Source organism: Rattus norvegicus, chromosome 2 (assembly GCF_036323735.1).
Source record: "Rattus norvegicus strain BN/NHsdMcwi chromosome 2, GRCr8, whole genome shotgun sequence".
Classification (NCBI taxonomy): Eukaryota; Metazoa; Chordata; class Mammalia; order Rodentia; family Muridae; genus Rattus; species Rattus norvegicus.
Genome location: NC_086020.1, coordinates 217,886,233 through 217,908,673, shown reverse-complemented (window position 1 = coordinate 217,908,673; position 22,441 = coordinate 217,886,233). Strand labels below are relative to the sequence as shown.

Below are 22,441 nucleotides of genomic sequence, written 5' to 3'. Positions count from 1 at the left end.
TGTCTTCCTTGGAAGATTTTCCTAGTGTCTGATCAAGATAGCACCAAGAGCACATCTTTAATGCTTAGGGTCAAAATTCAAGGAACTCATGGGTTTTAGAGAAGCTGCCCAAGCACGTACACTTTGTCAGTGAAGCCTGGATTTTTCAGATAAACTTTTCCCAGATTTTTGTGGGCTTCAAGTACACATCATAATCACTTGAAAAAGCATTTGGGTTTTGCAGGTTCGTCGGTCAGCAGAGTGGTTTGTGAATGTGGAGAAGCAGAGATGATTGAAACATTCACTTTATATAATAACTATATCTAAAATATTGGTTTTCGTGGTTAATACATAATCAAGTAAAAAGAATATCATACATGATAATCATGTCTGTGTATTAAAGTCTCTCATGCTTCAGCCTGCACTCTCTTTTTGAGGACTGTAGAGTACATAAACTATGCAGGCTTGGGATTTGCAGGTAATGTTTAAACTATGAAGCATCTGAAAGTCAGAGAGAGTTTAAGAGAGCCGCTTAACTTACCTTTACCCCATCCGGTTTCTTCAACAAACTCTTGGCTGCTGCAAAATGAGAGTGAAGTTGCTTTAGAGAGTTATCCACAAACCCCCCCATGAGAGGACAAACCACGAGATCTTATCCTGCGCCCTTGCCGAGTTATGGGCAACACACGCTTAACCGTCAAGGTCACACAGATGAGCGAGAGCTTACGGGACACTGAAATACAGTATCGCTTTTCTGATTCTGACCCAGCAAATTTAGAACTAAATTCTTATAGAGCTCGTGACATGGAGTTGAGCACTTTGCCAGCTGTGGATTGAACTTTATTTCACTGTTGGTTCTGAAAAGGATACTGGAACTTTCGCTGGACTATCCTTCATAATCCAGAAAGTTGGTTTCAGTCTCGAGACACCAGCTGACAGACCGATTTCACGTTCATTCACCGTGTCTCGTGACCATGTCAGTTCTGCCATTGAAGCTCCTCTTTCCAGAGGTTGAAATTTCATTCGCAAAAATTTGCTCTGGCTAACCAGTGTCTTCTCTGTATTTTTTTTAAAAAATCAAATAACTTCAGTTGGACTGAAGACACAAATATCTATATAAAATCAGATGGTACCTTATTGGCCAGGAGCAAATTTTTTAAATGCTCAGCATATGGTAATAAAAATGCATTCCGTGTTCTTTTAGACGTCAATATCAGAATACAAAAGCTTCTTAAAGCCCTTTGAAATGAAAAGTTAAACACCATAATATCTGGAACCAGATCTAAATGAAATGGAATCTTAAAAGATTGGTTCTTATAGGAAATGTCCTTTTTGTATGGGCATTTAAGCAATTGCTTGTATTTTTTCCAAATTTCTTCAGCCTGTGAAAACTAGAAAGCATCCTTTTAAATATGAGTGCATATACAGTGAACAGCCAGCATAACTATAATTTCTAGAACACTGGTGTATAACACTCACAGTATGGAGGACAAGCACATAGGCCCACTGAATGTTAATATACACAGTCATTTAAGCACACCGAGTATGACATTTGAAATGAAACACCTCGCTGCAACAAAACCACAGGGACATTTCATTTATCGCTATTTCCCTGGTTTGGGGCGTTATTTTGGTTTTCAGTTTCAAGTCCACCTAAAAGACACAAATATTAATTTTACCTCGCTTTTAGCGACAAAGCTATTAAAGTTTATCAATGGAGACTGTTATTCAATATTTACGGTACTCTCTGCCTGTGGTTAAAAGGGGACACGTGGGGACTCTTGTGGCAGTTATCAGGCTGGAGAGCAAACAGGGTAATTTGGATTGCAATAGCAAGCAAAGAGAAGACAATGGTTTGAGGGAAGCAGCAATCTGGCCTGGGAGATGCAGAGCCGTCTTGTGTGATACCGCCTTACCTCACAAGAAACACATTCCACATTCAGGGAGAAAAGAAGAAATAAAAACAACTTTATAATCACATACGTATGGGCGTTTACTTTAAAGAGTATATCTGGTAATGAATAGAATGAATGAAATACTCGAAATGAAAACGGAACCACACGAAGGAACTACAGGATATAACTGAGTCTCATGGTGTTAAGTCGACACAGAGGGGGTGGGTCCAAAAGTTGGTTTTTCATGCAAAAACATTCAGAGGTAACACAAAAATCCACATATTAGTCATGGCTTTTAGTTTGCAGAGCGGTGAAAAGGAACACGACATAAATTAAAGCATCGATAAGTGGGTATTAACATTATTAATAAAGACCCTTTTTACATTTAAGGGTATATTTAAAATTTCAACAAAACGTATGATTTTAATTCCGGAGAATCTTTGAAAAGGAAGTTCTTCAGTAACAACATATACTATGTAAATCCCTCTATTTCTAGTGATTCACTTGCTCATGGGTTGTGGTGAAATAAATATCTATTTAGTCTAAGGTCATATACATTGGTTAATGCTTCGTGACCTGACATTAAGCTCACGCACATAAACATCAATCACATTTACTAGAAACCAGCTCGACAAAGGCAGCAGCATGGTTTAACACATCGGACAGAACACATAACAGCTGGGCAGTACAGGCCCTGGATGCGTAGCACTGGTCACTGTGCGGGACCTGTATGCCTGGTGCTCACCGGCCCATGCTTCATGGTGTTTCTAAGTGGGAAGGAGGGCTGTCCCGTAAACACTGGTCTGAACAGTAACTAGGAACTGACTGAAGCCTGTCTGATACTCATATAATGGTGCCCAGCTGATTATCACTTTAAGATCCTGACTGGGCAAAACAAAGTCAGAGCACTGACTGCTGTACAATCCCACCCCAAAACAAAAGTAACGCTATTTTTGACAAGTGTTTGAAGAATAAACATCTAAACTTTAAGCCAGCCTTCCTTCCTTCCTTTCTTTCATTCTTTCAACAGGGTCTCACTCTGTGCCTTGAATGGCCTAAAACTCTCCACATAGAGTAGGCTGGTCTTGAACTCACAGAGTTCGACTTTCCTCTGCCTCCTGAATGCTGGGATTAAAGACATGCCCCCCCTGAAGACTTTCCCCTAAAGTATGAGTTTATTTAATGTAACTTAGTTGCTGCCTCAGCCCAGTCCATACATGTCTGGTTAGCACTTGCCAACATCTGACTTTTGAATGCCTTGTTGTTGTTGTTTTTAACATAATCTACCCAAGAGGACTCCAAGACAAAAATACTTTCCTGGAAGTAATACACGCTTTACATCCATCGTGGAAAATCACTTTTAGAGAAAAGAAACTTCGTGGCTGAATTTAGCTCATATGCAAGTTTTTTTCTTTTTTTCTTTTCCTATCCCCCACGCAATCATTTTGAGGAATACTATTATCGGATGACATCCCCATGTACCCATTTGGCCATCTCTTTGTAATTTCTCATTAGACAGCCTTAGTCCTTGTAATTAGTCTTAACGAATGTGAAGTCACTACCTTAGTTGAAAAGAAATTAGGCTTGTAAGAATTGGGTTCCACAGAATTACTCATTTTAAAGTCTTTCTTATCGCAGTTCCCTATAGTAATTAGACAAAAAAGCATCCTCATGGTTCTTTGTGAAATATCAATAAAAATGAGACACACGTATCATACTTGTGTGACCGCCACAACATATGAGACCTAGGTGTCCAGAATGAGTGGAGTCCTACAGAGAACTGCAGGAGTATGAGGAGTCTCCCCGTGTGTGTGTGTGTGTGTGTGTGTGTGTGTGTGTGTGTGTGTGTTAACCATTTGTAGTTATTAGACTTTCTTAACTCTCTTAAGGACACACACACACACACACACACACACACACACACACACTCAATTAGAGAAGGTCAGAGGACAAAGAGCAAAGTTCAAACATGTATACCTGAAAAATTTCTCGTAGCCAGCATAGTTGTCAAGATGGCACCCTATCAAAGAAATAAGAGAAATTGATCATAGTTGCCCCTAACAAATCTCTGACCTAAAACATGTAGTTAGGGCCCACAAAGCTCTGGGTTTTATTTTTAGTTGCAGACTTCAAGTTGTCTCTCTCTTTTTTTTTTTTTTTTTTTTTTTTTTGCTTTGTTTTATTTATTTGTTTCCTGAAAGCCCTACCCTGTGGTTCTCAGGATGTTTGGATAGCTTTAATTTTCTGAGCCATGTTTAGATTATCAAACTGAACAATTGCTTTCTCTAAGGAAAGCAACCACAGCACACACTGCCCCATCCAGCTGACTTGCATCCCAGGCTTGATTATGGAACACGCTCCATTTCCCTTCGATCCAGGAGGACTGACTATTGAGATCTATAGTGCTAAAAGCTTGGCTAAGACTTCAGCTAACCATTGGACTGAGCATGGGGACCCCAATGGAGGAATTAGAGAAAGGACTGAAGGAGCTGAAGGGGTTTGCAACCTCATTGGAAGAACAACAATATCACCATCCCCCCCATTCCCTGCACCCCCAGAGCTCCCAGGGACTAAGGCTCCAGCTGAACGTGTAGCGGAGGATGGCATTGTCTGGCATCAATAGGAGGAGAAGCCCTTGGTCCTGTGAAGGCTCGTTTCCCCAGTGTAGTGTATGGGAATGCCAGGGTGGTGAGGTGGGAGTGGGTGGATGGGAGTGAGCTGGACCATACTCATAGAAGCAGGGGGAGGGTGGAGAGGGGATGGAGGGGGCGGTAAAGGGGATTACATTTGAAATGTAGATACATAAAATATCCAATAAAAAATGCAAGAAAGATTTCTGCTTTCAGTAGTTTTCAGCTCACCAAATCAAACCCCTCACCCCTCCCACAACAAAGTCGAATTTCTTACCTTCAATTTCCGTCGAGCATTAAATTTCTTCAAGCAGTCTACAGTCTCCTGCCTGTGCATCATGGAGGCAACAGTAGAACGTTGCTAAAGGAAGAGGAGAAAGAGGGACTTGATATTTACAATGTACCAGGGACAGTAAAGAGTCTCAGTTTCATCCAATCTTTACTAATGGTGCCTACACGAGTACTGTCAACTTGCAAATATTTGATTGCCAGAGTGTCCTTCAAAAACCCCTGGTTTCATCAAGACTAACAGTGACTGAGCTCACACGCTGATGAACAGAAGGTACAGAGATGAAGATCATTAACCTCTCAGATCATCATTTAGCAAGCATCTCCTCACATTCTACTAGAATAACTTCCCCTTACTTAGCAGTCTGTCCTAACCCTAGACATTTACAGAAGTTTTCAGATTCCCTTACAATTTCCTTGGTTTTCCCTTAGGGCTTCTACAAGACAGTCAAACAATCCTGTACCATGTAAAACTATCTCTAGCTTCTAAACCTCACATGTTTCTAAGGCTGCTTAGTGATAGAGAATTAGACTTTGTAAAATTTTCCCTTCTGGGATGCAGGAAGTCTTCATGTCATTTCCTTAGTCCCTGCTCATAAGTCTTTTCAATAATTGGTATGGGAGCTACTCATTCCGCTTACTGCAGACAATATTACTTAGCAATTTGTGCAGTTTAATGTTTGCTACCGGCAATGGTGGTTTTCGCTATTACAAATTCATTTCTTAAATACCTCAAGTCAAAAATGCATTAAGGTTTATCTTTTTCTGTAAGATTATTTTAAGCCCATGAAAAATGACTTAGAAGTTTATTCTTTGATTTTGCTCCTGGGGTGTATGGGAAAGTGACTTACACAGATCCATGGGTGTTTCAGGGCCTCAGAGGCTGTGATGCGTTTGGCAGGGTTGATGGTCAGCATTTTGTTGATGAGGTCTTTGGCTTCAGGTGTCACTGTGTCCCATTCTGGTGATGGAAACTTCAAAGATAGAAATTAGTAAAGGTTTTAAAAATAGAGACACTAAGCCAGACGTGTTCATACATGCCTCTAATCCCAACATTGGGGAGGCAGAGGCAGAAAGATCAGGATTTTTAGGCAAGCCTCAGACATAAGAAAATGGTCACCTAGTATACGTGAGATCCTGTCTTAAAACACACACACACACACACACACACACACACACACACACACACACTCAGAGAGAGAGAGTCAAGTAGAGAAAAGGCAAACATATTCCTCATTTTTATAAAGAGTGCATTGCTTCATAAAATTTCCCATTATAAAAGTTAAATTATATAAAAATAGATTAATTCATACTACTGTCTACTGCAACCAAGAAAATAACTAACAAGATAAAGTTGGTCATGTTTATTTTCAATTTGACCCACTGGATTTGGTGTGAACATGTCTGAAATATTAATGTGTAAATTCCTAAAACACTTAACTAGAAGTAATGCTTGCAAGATAGCCATGGTTTTGCAAGTGGGCGTCCCATGAGCTGACTGGAGAAAGAAATCATCTTGGATTGTCATGATCTCTCATTCTACCCAACAAGACATCATTTCCCCTTCACACTCATTTGAAGAAGGGTGGACAGTACATAGCAACTGAATGGACAGTGGCTGGACCAAGAAGCAGATTCAGACCACTCCCCAAAGCCAAATTTGCACTCACAAAAGACTATGGCCATGGTTTGGTGATCTGTTGCTAATCAGATCCACCACAGCTTCCTGACTCCCATTACATCTGAGAAGTGTGCTCAGAAAATTGACCGGCTATAACAAAAACTGCAGTGCCTACAACTTTATGACAACACCCCTGCATATGACACAATACTCCAAACATTGAATGAATTGGGCAATGAAGTGTTAATTCATCTGTTACAGCCACCTGGCCTCTCCCCAGATGGCCAAACATCTTTAAGCATTTAGATAACACTTTCACAACTAACAGAATCTAGAAATGCTTTCTAAAACTTCATGAATTTTTATGCAACAGAAATAAACATATTTCTCACAGTCAAAAATATATTGATTGCGATGGTTCCTGTTTTGATTAATAAAGATGTGTTTGGGTCTAGCTATAACGACTTGAAATTTGTGGTCTGACACTGAAACCTTTTCCCTCTACCCAATGCCTATGCTAACTACTTTTGATAATTAACTGTCTTTTCATTTGATAAGTATATTTTGTACCAGATAAAACTTTCTTCATAGGCTAAGACAAATTTACCCCACACTAGTTGATAAATGACAGATTATCAAATTATTAAATAAATAGCGACAATAACCCTTGCTCTTGGCAGTAAACCAATCAACCCTCACCCAAGCCATATGGGTACTTAATACATACATCGTATGCTCCAGCCTTGATCTGCTGATACAGTCTATGCTGATCTTCATCCCAGAAGGGTGGGTATCCCACCAGCAAGATGTAGAGGATGACGCCTGAGGAGATCGTAACAGACAATGAGTTATGTGTCTGACCAATACGGTATGAAGACAGAGGTTAGCAATGGGGATGACTTCGGCGAGACACACTGTGTCCTGTTCTAAAGCCTTCCTCTCTGGAGGGTGATAGCTCTTCCTTTCTCTCCTGTGCTCCACACTGACATCTTGTCAGTCCACCCTGTGGAGCAAATATTGTAAAGAGGCAAGTAGGGCAACGCCTGAAGATGAAACGCTCCTTCATTTCAGAGGTCGGTTTAGCTTTCCATCTTTCTGTATAAGATTCTACACGGGTCGATGCTTTACTTTACTTTTTGCTATCTACTTCCTTATCTACTGACAGTGAGGACCTTTGCTGACTCTAGTGCCCTGGTTGCAAATTTGTGCTCTAAATACACCAGTGTCTCTTGAGATGCTGCTAGCATATAAAAAGACATAACCATTTTCTCTTCAATAATGCATTTTCAAAACTAAAAGCTTTTCTATCAAATAGACCTCACCAAAGAACCATACATTACAGGAAAGTAAGAGGAGGGAGAAACTGCCTGCAACATCCAAAGTCATAAGCACAGAGTCAGAATGCAATTTGAGATTTATTGCAAAAATACATAACTAAAGGCATGGTTGGTACACAGAGGGGCCAGGACCCAGGATCCCTTCACAGATATCAGCATCTGTGCATGCTTACATCACGTTGATAGAATTGTGGAAATCATTAAGTGATGCAGTTCTCTGTATTTGAGATACTGTTCAGATTACTTAACCTAAAACAGCCATACGATGCTGTAAAGGATGTGCAGTGCTGTGTTGTTTAGAGAAGGAAAAAGTCTGCATACACTCAATGATATAATTGTGTTTTCTTCCCCCAAGTATCTGATTTATGACGGTTCAGTCTGTAGATTTGGATGCTGCCCACCCAAGAGTAATTGCACTTATAAGTTAGTCAACGTGCAATTCAATATTTAAATAAAAACTATACTCATAGACTGTGAATTTTACCTGAAGCCTTCTATGTATATATTCCAGAAATAAAATTATGGTTTTGTTTGACTTAAAATATCCTCTAGTTGCTTTTCACATACTACTAACCTGCCAAGGTCTTTGTTTCTTTTGTAGATTTTGCTAGAGGAAGGACTCAGGTTCCTACAGCCTCACCTGTAAGCTTCACCCTTGTTGCTTCCTTAAACTCGGAAAGGCCAAGGCAGAAGAGTGAGGCAGGTGGAACTCTGTCCAGATGCCTTGGGCCTGTTTCTCCCCTGAGAGCTGGGGTCCCTTGGCTCTTGGAGCTCCCTGGTGAGGGAGACCTAATGCAGCTCTTGTCTATTAGTCTGAAATTATTCACGCGAAAGTCACTATTGAATTAAAATGGCTTTGAAGAAAATTGTCTAATCTCCTCCATATTTTATTGTCTACTTCCAGAACACAGTTTGATATAGCTTCTTAGAATCTAGCCCGTAGCTAGACAATCTGAAGCTGAATGCTTGCCTAGGATGCCCAGATCCCTGGCTGGGTCTGATCATTGTAACTGAGGAGCAAGCAGACAAAACCACCCAGCAAAGCTGACCCAGCAACGACCATGTGGTGGGATGATACTTTATCTTGGATGTTGCCACGTGCCCATACATTAGTGTTTTGGTTCCCTGAGGAGCTGCTAGTTTTTTTTTTAATTTTTATTAGATACATTTCTTTACCTACATTTCAAATGTTATTCCCCTTTCCTCTCCATAAGACCCCATTCCCTCCTCTCCCCCTCCCCCATATGGTATTCCCCTATACATCCCCCTTACTGTCCCCCTATATTCCCCTGTACTGGGGGTACTGTATTGGCAGGGTCAAGGGCTTCCCCTTGCACTGGTGCCCCAACAAGGCTGTTCTCTGCTACATATGCAGTTGGAGCCCTGGGTTAGTCCATGATAGTCTTCCGGTAGTGATTTAGTCCCTGGAAGCTCTGGTTGGTTGTCATTGTTGTTTTTATGGGGTTGCAAGCTTCTTCAACTCTTTCAATCCTTCCTCTAATTCCCCCCAAGGGGGTCCTGTTCTCAGTTCAGTGGTTTGCTGCTAGCATTGACCTCTGTATTGGACAGGCTCTGGATGTGTCTCTCAGGAGAGATCTATATCCGGTCCCTTTCAGTATGCGTTTTTTAGCTTCATCAATCTTATCTAGTTTTGGTGGCTGCATATATATGGGCCACATGTGGGGCAGGCTCTGAATGGCCATTCCTTAAGTCACTGCTCTAAACTTTGCTTCCATATCCCCTTCTATGGATATTTTTCCCCTTTTAAGAAGGAGTGGGAGCATCCACATTTTGGTCATCCTTCTTCTTGAGCTTCCTGTGGTCTGTGGAGTGCATCTTGGGTAATTCGAGCTTTCAGGCTAATATCTACTTATCAATGAGTGCATACAAAGTGTGTTTTTCTGTGATTGATAATATTCAGGATAATATTTTCTAGTTCATTCCATTTGCCTATGAATTTCATGAAGTCATTGTTAGCTCAGTAGTAGAGGAGCTGCTATTAAGAGGTGAGGCCTACAGCTATCTCTAACTACTGGAATATGTTGAACTCCGGTTGCTTCTTCTTCTTTTGCTCCCTGGTCATTAGGTAAGTGGTTTTGTTCTGCCATGTGTTCTGTAAATTCTCTACAAGGTCACCACAGGTCAAAATGATTCAGAGGCCAATATATCGTGGGCTGTAACTTGTACAACTTCAAGCCACAATCAACCTGTCATTATCTATGACAATTTGTCATAAAATGGAAAAGTGATTAACATGGAATAAAATATTTAAAATAATAGTCATCTAAAAAAACTGTCATAGCTTATATACCAAAGGTGAAAATGTATTTTATAAATTGCACTGTTGTAGACTAATGTGCATTAATTTAATTTTCATATATTTTTATTGTCTGATGGAACAGATGATTCTAAACAAACTTACTTTTCCACAATGAGAGAAAAGAAATTCATTTTAAATACTGTTAGTTCTCACCTATGGTGCAAGGAGAAAAAACCATTTGTTTTATAATCCCAACATTGTCTGGTGACTCTAGACATTTTCCTAATAAACACGGAATTAGGTTGTTAAAAATGATGGCCTTGCAACTGAGGCATTTCCCGCTTTGACTTAGGCCTTTCTTTCCTGAGGCTTTTGTAAGCAATTGACATCTAACATTACTTCTCTGGGAAGTGGAAGTCATGGAGTCCTTTTGTCCAAGGGAAAGCTAACAATGCACAGTACACATGGACTGCACAGCAATGTCCTCAAGACTGAAATCCTTCACACTGCAGGAAAGCTTGCTAAGCCCCAGGAAGGTCCATATCAAAACTTTCCATCCTGAAAGGAGGCTCTTTAAGATAGAGGAAGAAAGCAACTCACAAACCTTATCTCAGGAAGTCCCTAAAACTTAACAGATCCATAAGGCCTTCTTTGACCAGAGTTATATGCACAGTAAGCACTGGTATGGAGAGGAGACTCTCCCACTGGCCAAGCTGCCTTCACACTGCTGAAAGTTCCAGGATTGCAGCTTTTGTGAGTTGCCACCCATAGTAGGGTGGTTCTTTGGTCACTCAGATGCTTTTGAGTTATCCATGTTCATGTAAGTAACACCCATAAACTCACTGGCTCACCAATTTGGACTGCAGTGTAATCTTCCTTGATCTCTCACTGCTGCCAAATTTGGGGTGAGCAGAAATTTGTTCAGAAACCTCACCAGGAAAAGTCACACGCCATCTCATGATTTCGTCATTTGATAAATGACAATGCAGTTTCTATAGAATATATACTTTTGGTAGCATAAATATTAGAAATAAAAAAATACTTTAGACTCAAAGACTTAGACAAAAGAAGAGTACTATTGGGTAACTGAGGTAATATTGTCAAGGCTTCTTTGAAGTATTTTGTTAAGTTTCTTTGGATTTTTTCACTAGAATCCAAGGGCTTCTGAATTATGCTTCCTTATAGTTCTATTCTCTGGAAATAAAGAATGGCTGGCCGAGTTGTATAATCTTGCATCAAAGCTTCTTCAGAAGTAATGTTCTTTGCATGTGTTTTTAAATCATCACTTCATTTAATCCTATATAGTGGCATATATGCAGCTAATAGCATTTTGTAACAAGCAGTTAAGGTACTGGCAGGCTTGTTGATTGGTAACACTTTCAAAGTTCTCTGCAGCTACTTTTCTTCCATGGTAGGTCTTCTCCATTAAATTACCTAATTGAAATGATCCCTTACATGTGCATCTGGGGGTTACCCTAGACAATGGCTCACAGGGGTGTCCAACAGTCAACCTAACCTAGATGAAATCTCACAGGGGTGTCCAAAGGGTTAAACTACCTTAAATGATCGCTCATGGGGATATCAAAGGCACTGCTGGAGGTTTGTCTCCTTGGTGATTCTAGATCTTGTCAAGTTGACAATTAGCATTAACACCTCAATGAACATTTCAGGAGTGCTGGTGTGACCTCCACACACTGGTCTGTTACGACCTGACCTAACTGGCTTTTGCTAATCACTGCCTGAACGTTTTTTTTTTACAAGTTGGTATTCCAATCCTATCTCACCTTTTTAAAAATAGAGGAAAACTTTTTCCATTACCTAATTACTCTAAGGTGCAGCCATACGGGAAAGACCAAGTGATGGTCCATTTCTTTTGATTTTTATTAACCTGTTTTTAAAATCACTCATTTACCTTATGAGTCTTCCAAACTTCAGAACACCTCTTAGATTTTACTATCATAAATAAATAGAGGTGTGTGTGTGTGTGTGTGTGTGTGTGTGTGTGTGTGTGTGTTTTAACCTAGTGTGCTATTCTTCTTAGTAACCTTGTAACAGCTCCATCTCTGGTAGGTGGAAATGAGCTTCACGTGAACAGAAACTCAGTGTTATTTAGCTTCTTTCCCCTTCTGGAATGACAGGGTACTCCTATACTCTCCAGGACAAGATATCAGAGAGAGTAGCGCACCAGCTAGTACTACAAATGACAGGAGGGACACATACAGCAAGACTAAGCGTGACCACATACGTGTGTTCTGTGGAGACACATACACTGAAAATGAGTAGACGGAGACACAGTGATGAAACCTACGTATCAAAACAGATTTAAGAGAGAAAGGATAACAAATTAATAACAAACTTGTGAAACAAGAAAGAGGCCAGGGAAAATGTGAAGACAACGCGTGACAGTGGCCATTGCTGTGCCGTTTTAGTCAGCTGTATTATTGACCTACACATGGAGCCTGGTCTTTGTACAGATATACTGACATGACATTTAGATTTTGAATAAAACACAAAGATAGGGGAATACGTGGGGGAAAGATGAAGAAACCTTAGCCATCTACTCATTATGGTACTCTCTCCTTCTGTATATTTCAACATTCCTAAAATCAACAGCATGAAATTTTTTTTGACACAATTGGTTACACATAACATTGTTAAATGGTGCTGTCTTGTTTTCTTTGGTTCATGTATTAATTTGCGCTTGGAAGATATGAGAGATGTTTGATTAATCAGAGTTTTGAGAAGCACTGATTACTGATTAGGAAGAAAGCCTACCTTATCAAAAACATTCCAAAGTTATTTTAACGAAAGCTAATATTAGAAAAAAATGATTAAGCCTAAAATCACATGAATGATCAAACATTTTAACGCTGTTCTCATGGAAGAAGAAACGATGGACAGCTGAGAAACTGTGGTAAAGTTAAAGGAGAAATCACACAAGACATTTAGTTCACCTTGCTAAGTGGAGCACACTATACTATGTGCCTACAGGGGGACCTGGAAATGCACAGTTAGCCAGAGAGAACTGTGATAAGATGAGCATGGCTCACCCATGTCTTCTAATGCTCTTAGGCTGGAAAGATAAAGAACAATCATGGGTTAAACAGGAACTAGAAACATCAAGGCTATCAGGATAAAAGTCATTTCTCAGAGGATAAAACTGTCTATACCGTGGAATAGTGTTGCCAAAGATAAATTATAAATGTTGATATTGCCCCAAATAGAAGGTCTGGGTAGATAGCCAAGATGCCTAAGGAGCGTCCACAGTGAACTGAATGTATGAGTTGTCTCAAGAAATTTGTATGTTGAAACCCTAAACCTCTTATGATGCTTTGTGGGAGTGGAAGGTAGCTAGTTCACAAGGGTGGAGCCCTCAGGTATCCTGTAGAGGTCACACTAGCTGAAGAGTAAGAGTGGGATGTTGCCAGTGTGTAGCTTTGAAAAGCGTCCTCACTAGAAGCACCGCTGGTTTTGCTGTCTTAGTGTCCTGTTCTCCAGAACGATGTGTCATCCATCTGTGCGGTTCACATGCTGCTCTGGGCTGCTTTGTTACAGCAGCCTGGTTGACACTCATATGCAACCTTTGCTGTATTGTGTAGATCCTAAAATCTGCTGCCTCACAGGAGACTCTGGGTGGCTTGGGCACTGGTGTGCAGTGTGATGTGTGTCAGACTCACACGCAAGCTTGGAAAGAAAGGAAGACCCTGAGCCTCGCCTGACAGACTTTGTCTATTGCAGTTGCCTTTTTTTTTTTTAAAGGAAAGCATTATGTGTAAACACAGAACATCATGTAGTGCAGGAAACAGATGCATGGTTTTTCAAGGGTGCAGTTCAGTGGTGTCAAGTAGATTCACAGTGTTAAGAGCAGCTCTCCCGAAGGCTTGTGTCTCACAACACTGAAACCTCTCCTCTTTTTGACTTTGTGAATTAAATTACTTCTGTTACCTTAACACGTTCGTGCAGGGTGTTTTCATGCTATTCTTCTATTTCACTAATGCAATGCCTTTATGTTCACCCATCTGGTAGTGCATGTTGAGAACATTTTCTGTCTTTTAAAGGCAATATAATATACTATTATATGTGGCATAATGCTTAATAGATAAACCTGTCAATAGGTATGTTTACCTTCTTGTGAATGATGCTGTTATGAACACAGGCATACACAATATCTTCAAGACTCTGCTTTCAAGTCTTTTAAATACACCCCCAGGAGTGGGGTTCCTGGGTCATGTGACCTCAGAGAGTTTTATCTAATACTTCTGGGGCATGTCCCAGAAAACTGAACTTTTGATAAGACTTCAGAACATATTGAAATATAATCTGTAGTTCACACTCTGAAAAGCACCAAATTTGGGAAATGTATGTATTGCACGTACATATAAGAGGCATTCTTAAAGGTCTTCACTGAGACATTTAAGAAAATGTCATTCATTCTAAGGAGGAGGGCACTGGTAAAGACTATATTTGAGCACAAGGCCCTCTGGGTGGTGACTGTTGAAGCTGGTGATAAACTGGTGGCCCAGTGTCAGGAAGCTACAGCACTGACTGTAGCAGCTCACTGTCAACTGGGCTGGGATTTCAGAGTAACAAAACATGCAGTGTTGACTTATTCCAGCTAAAGTATGAAAAGGCTGGTTCCCTGGAGTTATGTGGCTACGAACACACAGTTCACTGTGCAAGAAAAGCAGAAACATGCTCTATAGTAGTCCAAAGGTTTGGCCAAAGTCATGGTGCATTCTGTGACCACTAGCAATATACTCTCACTCATGATCCTTCAGAGCGACATCTAATAAGACAAATAAAGTCCTAAGAAGCATGACTATATTTTGAGAGGCGAGTCTATGCTTACTGGATCCCTCCTCCTCCTCCTTTCTTTTATTTTTAAGGAATTTTTATGGGAGAAATTCTATTAAAAGCCAGCAATCTAGTGACATCTATAAACATTAGTCCAGTAGGGACTTTATATATAAGAAAACCATTGAAACCAATTTACTACTGGTAATGGCAGAACACAGGGTTATGTTCTGGCTTCCTTTGTGTTAACTATTTACATTTCACTAATGGGCTGGTTGCTTTCAAAGGTCAGGTAGCAGTCAGGCCATACTCTGAGATCATAAAAGCAAGGCAAGGGTGCTGCCGAGACTTCCCATGTTTCTAATAGTGTACACTGTAGAGAGAATGTCTTCTGTCTGTATGGATGTGGCACCTGTCAGTAATAAATCTGAATGCCTATGGCTTAGGCAGGAAATAGGAGGTGGGACATCTGGAGGCAGAAAGGATTCTGGGATAGAGCCAGGCACAGGAGATTTGCCTGAGAAAATGTGGTAAGATAGGTGTATGGTACTCAACAGGTGGTTAGCCATGTGGCAGAATGTACATTAGAATATATGGGCTAATTTAAATTATGATCTAATAAGAGAAAAGCCTAGTTAGATGGCCAAGGTATTTGTAAATATATTTTGAGTCTAAGTCATACTTTTGGGAGCATGGGACTGGGAGGAAGGGACAGACCTAAGTTTTACAGTACAGCCTTCCTTTAGTCTCTAATGGCTGTGTTTGCTGCACTGTTCTGTGTCAACTACTAGTATGACAAAGACTCTGTCATGGTGAATGCTTACAGCCCAAATCACATTAAATAATAGCTCTTTCTCTGGAATTCTTTCGTTAAAAAATTACCTAACATCATTTCTTACTATACAATCCAGTATCTATTTAAAACAGATAAACAAAAAGCAAAACAAAACGGAAAACCAATAAAAAACCTAATTGGACAGACATAGAAGAGCTGATGAATGAAGAAGTTTACCCTCAAAGCAAGCCATATGCTAAAATAAAAAAAAATGTTAAGCAAGAAGATGCCATTTTATAACTAAATTTAATATTCCTTCACGTCAGCTGAGAGGACATAACAAAAACGTCAAACAGTGAGTTGAAACAAATAACAATGAGGAAGAGGTGAAAAAAAGAAAAATCCTAGTAAATGGTGCCCAGTGGTGGTCATTTCCCTAAATATGTGCTATGAGAGGTTTTAGTTGAATATAGCAATGGGTCATGTGGCCTCTGGAGAATTTCTAGACATGTGACTAAAAGATGTCTATAGTCTCTGCATTTCTTCCCTTCTGTTCTATCTGCTTTCTTCACTTTGGGTCAGACTCCTGTTTAATTCTTGGGAATGGTAATCCTAGTCATTCAAGCAGTATGTATGGAAAAACCTGTAGCACTCATCTGGTTCCTCCTCAAGGCTGAAGACACACAAATACAAGGCACTGTCTTCAACCTCCGGATACTTTGGATTCCAGTTACAACGACATCTGGTAGGACAGCCCACTCTTAAGGGGAGGCAATTATCTATGATGGCCAGACTGCATCCTGGAGCAGTACACAAACACCAACTTGCCCCCCTCACAAATAGAGTTCTTCAATCATCACTGAACTGGAACTGAGACAGTAAACAAGCCACACTTTGATGGAGGCTTCTTAGCAATGTCTACCACTTGCTCCCCGTTACATTTACTCCATGACCAACACCCCAAACACGGATTTGGGTTCACTGCCTCTCTTCATTCATACTGACCAGTGTGGTCCCATTGATTACATTTTCTGTCTCTGCTTTTCCATCTAGAGTCTCTTTAGCATTTAAAGTGGGTGACCAAGTCTAGCTTTTTAGGAGTCCCAGAGCTAGGACACTGGTCTGAATACTTCAGGAACTCTCCTCTTGTTCCAAACCAGTAACTTCCCATGTGCCTCCTCTAGAGTTTAAGGTCTAAACATAGCATTCTATCTGCACACTCGCACACTTCACAGAACATGGCTCTACTACATTTCAAAATATTTTCAAGACTATGACAATACTCCGTAAGATCTGCTATTGTCAGTCAGCCTGAGCTGTGGTCCAATCTGCATGCTCTAAGTTCATTAGCAAAAACACATCTGGGCTGGGAGCTAAAATAAGGGAAACTTTTTGAGCTACAAACCTTGTCAGTATCAAGACATGGAAAAGAAGAGTTTGCACCAGCTCTCGCTCACAGGTACCTTGGAGTTCATCTTAAAAAAACAGCTTCAGGAAGGCAGAGGGAAGAGAGCGCTTGAGACACATCTAAGACCTCAGCCTTTGACTTAAGTGTCACTTCCAATCTTTCAGTGTAATGATGACTTTGCATTTTACATACTGTAAAATGCTTTCCCTAAATATGTGCCTCGCATGACCCTCCCAGAACTCCTCGAGGGTTTAATATTCTTATTTTAGTTAAAAGGAAAAACAATCACAGATATTAAGAGTCAGTGGAAACCAAAGACTGGCAGCCAGATATGTTTACAATTACAGCCCCTTCTCATAACCACCTTTTTCTTTTTTTTCCGGAGCTGGGGACCGAACCCAGGGCCTTGCGCTTGCTAGGCAAGTGCTCTACCACTGAGCTAAATCCCCAACCCTGCATAACCACCTTTTAAGATATGGAGGGAACTCAGAACACACTGGATTCTCTCAGTTTGCCATTAAATATCAGGTTGCTGCTAGGAACATAAAGCAGACAAGTAAGGGAGTGTGGGATAGTATATCATTCTGACAGAGATATTTCTTTTAAACTAAGACTGAATCTAAGAAGTTATTTCCAGAACCTATAAATCAATTTTAAAATCATCTTCTAGGTTTGCCGATAACACAGCACTGAAACATGCCTACAGAACACCACAGTCAGACTTTGTAAGTCACACCTGGTTTGAAACAGGAGTAAGGGGGCTGTGTAAGACTTAGAACACTAGGTTGTGCTGAGAACCTTAGTAGAAAAATATTTGGAGCAATTCGTAGGATTCCCTTATTTCAGTCCTCCAACTATTTGAAGAATATGTCAACATGCAAAAATGTTATTATGAGAAATGATGCTGCAATTCTCCCCTTTGCATGGCTAGGTCTGCACAGGATATTTTTTTATTAGGTTTGGCAGAATAAGGCTGGAGTCAGACTTCACTCATTATTTCAAGATTTACTCTCATTCTTGGAATTCTTGTCAGGCGTCCTAGGCAAACAGTTTTTGTTAGAAGAACTGGTTGGCTCAGTAGTGTGAGTGCATAACCACGAGAAGGCTGTCCATATCTGTTCTCATTATTCTAGAACAAAGCACTGGTTTCAGCAGAACACTTCTGGAAACGTCAACTTGCCCACTCCAGCCCTAATCAAAACCATGAGACACATACTTTGCCCACGTCTTCATGAATCTTTTAGGAGGCTAAAGTTTGAAGGTTCCGAGTTGCTAATTTGTGCCCTTTCCCCACTTCACATGGTGACATCATTAACCTTACTGTGGCAAAATTAGAAGTGAAGCCTTCAGGAGGAAAAAAATTTCATGACTCAGATTTTGATGCCCTTATGATAAAGACTCTTTATCATGTGTGAACTCAAAAAGAAAATGGGCATGTACGACTCCAGAGGTATATTCTGTTTGGACAGTAAATCTATAGGCACCATGACTTTGGGCTTTCCAGCCTCTAGGATCATTAAAATACTTTTTAGTGATTTAGGCCAGTCAGTCTCTGGTGTTTTGTTACTGCAGTCCAAATTGATCAAGACACTGGTCTATTACAAAATTTGCTTGAAAATATGATTTCTTACCACATGCCCACATGTCCACTGGTTTTCCATAAGGATCTTTACGTAGGACTTCTGGAGAAAGATACCCAGGTGTGCCAGCAAAACCTAGGGAAAACAGATGCTCCTGAACCAGGGTTGGCATGACAACATCAGTAGAAAATGATCAACTAAGACAGGATGCTTTAGAGGACTTCTTTAACTGAAGATAAGCTCTGTTTCTCCTCCATGCAGCTTATTTAAAAATGTGTGTTTTTGTGAGTGTTTGAGTGTGTGCGCATTATTTTGCGTGTTTGAAACATTGCTTACATGGAAGTTCAAACTAAGTCTGTAAAAAAATAATAATGAGAAAACTGGGGGTAGATAAAACTAATCTTCTGCAAAAGGTGACCCCTAAAGCCCATGAAAGTCACCTACAAAAGAGGAGGAAATAAATCTGTAAAAAAAAAAAAAAGGAGAAAACAGAGTAGATTAGTTCTTTGCAAAAGGTGACATCTAAGTGCTTATGAAAGTCACCTATAAAGAGGAGGGCTGGACAACTACATGCTAGGACAAATGTAAAGCAAATATTCAGATATATGTTTTAAAACAATTATCATTTGGGCACAGGGTCACAAGGGTAGGGACAGGACTACCAGTAACTGAAGAACTCATTCTGAGAAGAAATAAGCCCAGAAAAATATCAGTTCAATGTGTACTAATAAATATCCAGGGTGTATTCACAGTTGCCAACCAAGTGGAGACCAGGGACGTTCGGATGAATCACCACTGAATGCTGACCAACAAGACCTCCAACTTCAGAAGACTGGAGTGAGGGCGTAGATGGCAAAGAAACTTTGTGTTATACAAAGTGGTTTAGAATCCAATAAGGAAAGCTTAAGCAGTAATGAAGTTTGTAACTAGACTCCAGTGGAAAATATTTTCTACTTCTGAAAACGAGTTTTCAAATAAAGAGTATTTAAAAATAACAAAGGTGACCATTTTCATTTGAGACTGATCCTTTAAAAGGCAAAAATGGAAAGTCTCTTTAAAAGAGCACTCAATCAGAGGTTCCTCTAACCATAAACCAGTAACTGAGGCTGAATTACCACGTTTGTTTATTGGGAGGTTGAGCATCCAAGGAACGACTCATTCCTCACATGACATGCAATGAGCTTATACTTACTCTCGGAAAAAAAAAAAAACCCAACAAAACAAAGACATACAAGAGAGAAGATATATGACCGAGTTACTTCTCTAGAAAAATTAGATTAAATAAAAGCCAATGATTTCATTTTATTTTTATCTAATCCTCATTCATTGTATTACTCTTTTTCTCCTCTGTTTGGAAGGACATGGTGAAGCATGAGAAAGGACGCCAGGGCAGTGCCCCTCTGCACAGCTTAAGTTTTACAAGGCTTATCATTAAATCCACTCAGGTTCCACTGCTTGAAGGTCAAGGATTACCTGAGGGCATAATGTGGTGTCATTGAGAAGTAGGGTGGGTACAATTGCTGCTAGAGGCCCCTCGATGCTCCTGGAATACTGTAGACCTCATAACCCTTTCTGCTGTGATCACCCCCTCCCAAGTCTTCAGGAATGACACAGAGAATACAATAAAAACTCATCTAAAGTTCGAAGGAAGACCCTTGTGCTTTCAGATTCCTCTCACACATCCAATGTGCTTTTGTTCTGAGCACTTGACCTGGCAAGCCCCTTTAAGGTCTCTCAGAAGTGACTGTCTCATTCCTGTAATGATGCTAATATTTGAGTCTTGGTTTTGTTTCATCATCATTCTCATTAGATGCATTAGATGTCTATATTTATCTCGGCCAGTTTCACTCTTTCATATGCGATCCATGTAGTCCATGATTAAAAAGTAGTAAACTTCCATTTGTCTTAAGTAACCAAGCCATATTAAACGGCCAAGAACAGCAGAGTTAATGACTTTCTCTTTGGATAAGACAAATTACTACATTACAATAAGAAACGAAGATCAAGCTAAGGATGGTAGCACACAATGTATAAAAATCTCAGTATTTGGAGCACTGAAGTCATAGGATTGTGAGTTCAAGACCAGCCCAGTCTATATAATGAGAGTTTGAATAAACAAATAAATACAAATATAAAATATATGAACCTTCACTCTGAGACTAAAATGTCAAGAAAATGTTATCATTCTTATTATTACTTAGAACCCCATCGCCTGAACTGTCAGTTGACTAGTCTAAATATTCTGAATCGTACATCCAAGCGCATGAATTTCAGGAAACCGTACATTGTACAATGACCTTGTGAATATAGCTTGCTGGAGCACAGTAGGCAAGGAGGCAAGGTCTTCTTCATCAGGAGATTTAGCTCCTAAGAATGTAGGACTGGTGTGTGTATGTGTGTGTGTGTGTGTGTGTGTGTGTGTATGTGTACATATATATATATATATATATATATGTACACATACACACTATCAACGTTAATAAGAATGTACTGTCTCCAGGGATAGCATGGCATTTACTGCAAAGAACGAATAGGAATATTAAAACAGACAACAAAGAAATAGAAATACCAACTGTTGGAAATATAGCTAATAGATTCTCTCCCCCACTTAATATTTAAAGTGAGAAGCATAATGGCCACTAAGTGAAGTAATTCTTCCATGAGGCAAGATCATGGTAGTAAGCCTCTGTTGCCCCAGCAGCACCAAAATGTTAAAAATCTATAAAACATACCATTTCCATCCAGTTAGGAGAAATGGGATATATGTATATGCTTCTGTGGTCATCTGTCTCATTTTAATTTTTATAATATCACCAAATGTACTCCATAGGATGTCAATTCTCACTGTTTTGGCCAGTATTCAAAGATATCTGGATTGGAGAGTGAAAAATGAATGAGAGAACCAAATACACGGAAGTAAAAGGGAGCAGGAAGTACACTAGTCTGCGTGTTCCGGGGGACAACCTCTGGTGCAGTTTCTCAGGTACCATCCATCTTACTCTGTGAGACAGCGTCTCTCAATGGTCTGGAGTTCACTCAGCAGTCATGGTGACAAGCCAGTGAGCCCATGATCCTGCTGTCTGCCTTTCTCCCTAGTTGTGGAGGTTATAAACATATCATCTCCGGATTAAACTTTAAAATATTATTTATTATTGCTATGAGGAGAGAGAGTACGTGCATCCACTACACACGTATGGAGACCATACTGCACACTTAAGCCCTGCTGTTAGTTCTCAGAATGGAATCCATTTTACCACAAACTATTTTTTCAAGTTTGAAAGACCCTTGTTTTCTCAATGTTTTTTCTTAAGTTACTTTCTCATTATAGAGCAATTTAGCATCAAGTCCAATGTCTTAAACTTAGTGAAGACACTGCTAAAGGACCTTCCTCCTATGGCTAGAGAATGGTTATAAGGAACTGGGAGTTCCAGTCTGGGACAGCACATTAGCAGGAAAGAGAGTAGCCCCACTTACCAAACCACGCCTGCTGGTCGCCTTGAACTTCTATGGCTAAGCCGAAGTCTGCCAGTTTCACAGCTGCTCCTTTGGATTTGCTAGCTAAAAGCAAATTCTCAGGCTTTATTTAGAAAGGGGGGGTGGAGACAGAGAGAGAGAGAGAGAGAGAGAGAGAGAGAGAGAGAGACTAAAGTGAGAATCTATTTTAAGTGACTACTTAAAATTGTCAACATTTGTACAAGATTAAACAGGGCGGGGCAGGGGGAGAGGGAAGGGGAGGGGATTGGGAAGCAAACTCATGCACTGTTGTCTCTCCTGGAGATTTCCATTCCTAAATCCCAGGGAAAGGATGGTTAGAGAATGGTAGAAAGCAATCCTGTCTGCAGGCTTCAGACAGACTCACTGGGCACTGCAAAGG

General features: G+C 40.2%; 1 protein-coding gene across 28 annotated transcripts in view; it reads right to left on the bottom strand.

Moving 5' to 3' along the window:
* Positions 1-22,441, bottom strand: part of Camk2d (calcium/calmodulin-dependent protein kinase II delta) — a 263,575-nt gene that overhangs the window by 53,225 nt on the left and 187,909 nt on the right. For 18 of the 28 annotated variants that reach the window (XM_006233285.5, XM_017590604.3, XM_017590613.3 and 15 more), the window contains 7 exon segments: positions 22,042-22,144; positions 18,619-18,702; positions 7,141-7,235; positions 5,644-5,766; positions 4,782-4,865; positions 3,852-3,894; positions 521-558 (listed from right to left, as the gene is read on the bottom strand). In XM_006233285.5, the coding sequence (XP_006233347.2) occupies positions 521-558; positions 3,852-3,894; positions 4,782-4,865; positions 5,644-5,766; positions 7,141-7,235; positions 18,619-18,702; positions 22,042-22,144 (570 nt within the window). 28 annotated transcript variants of the gene reach the window in all.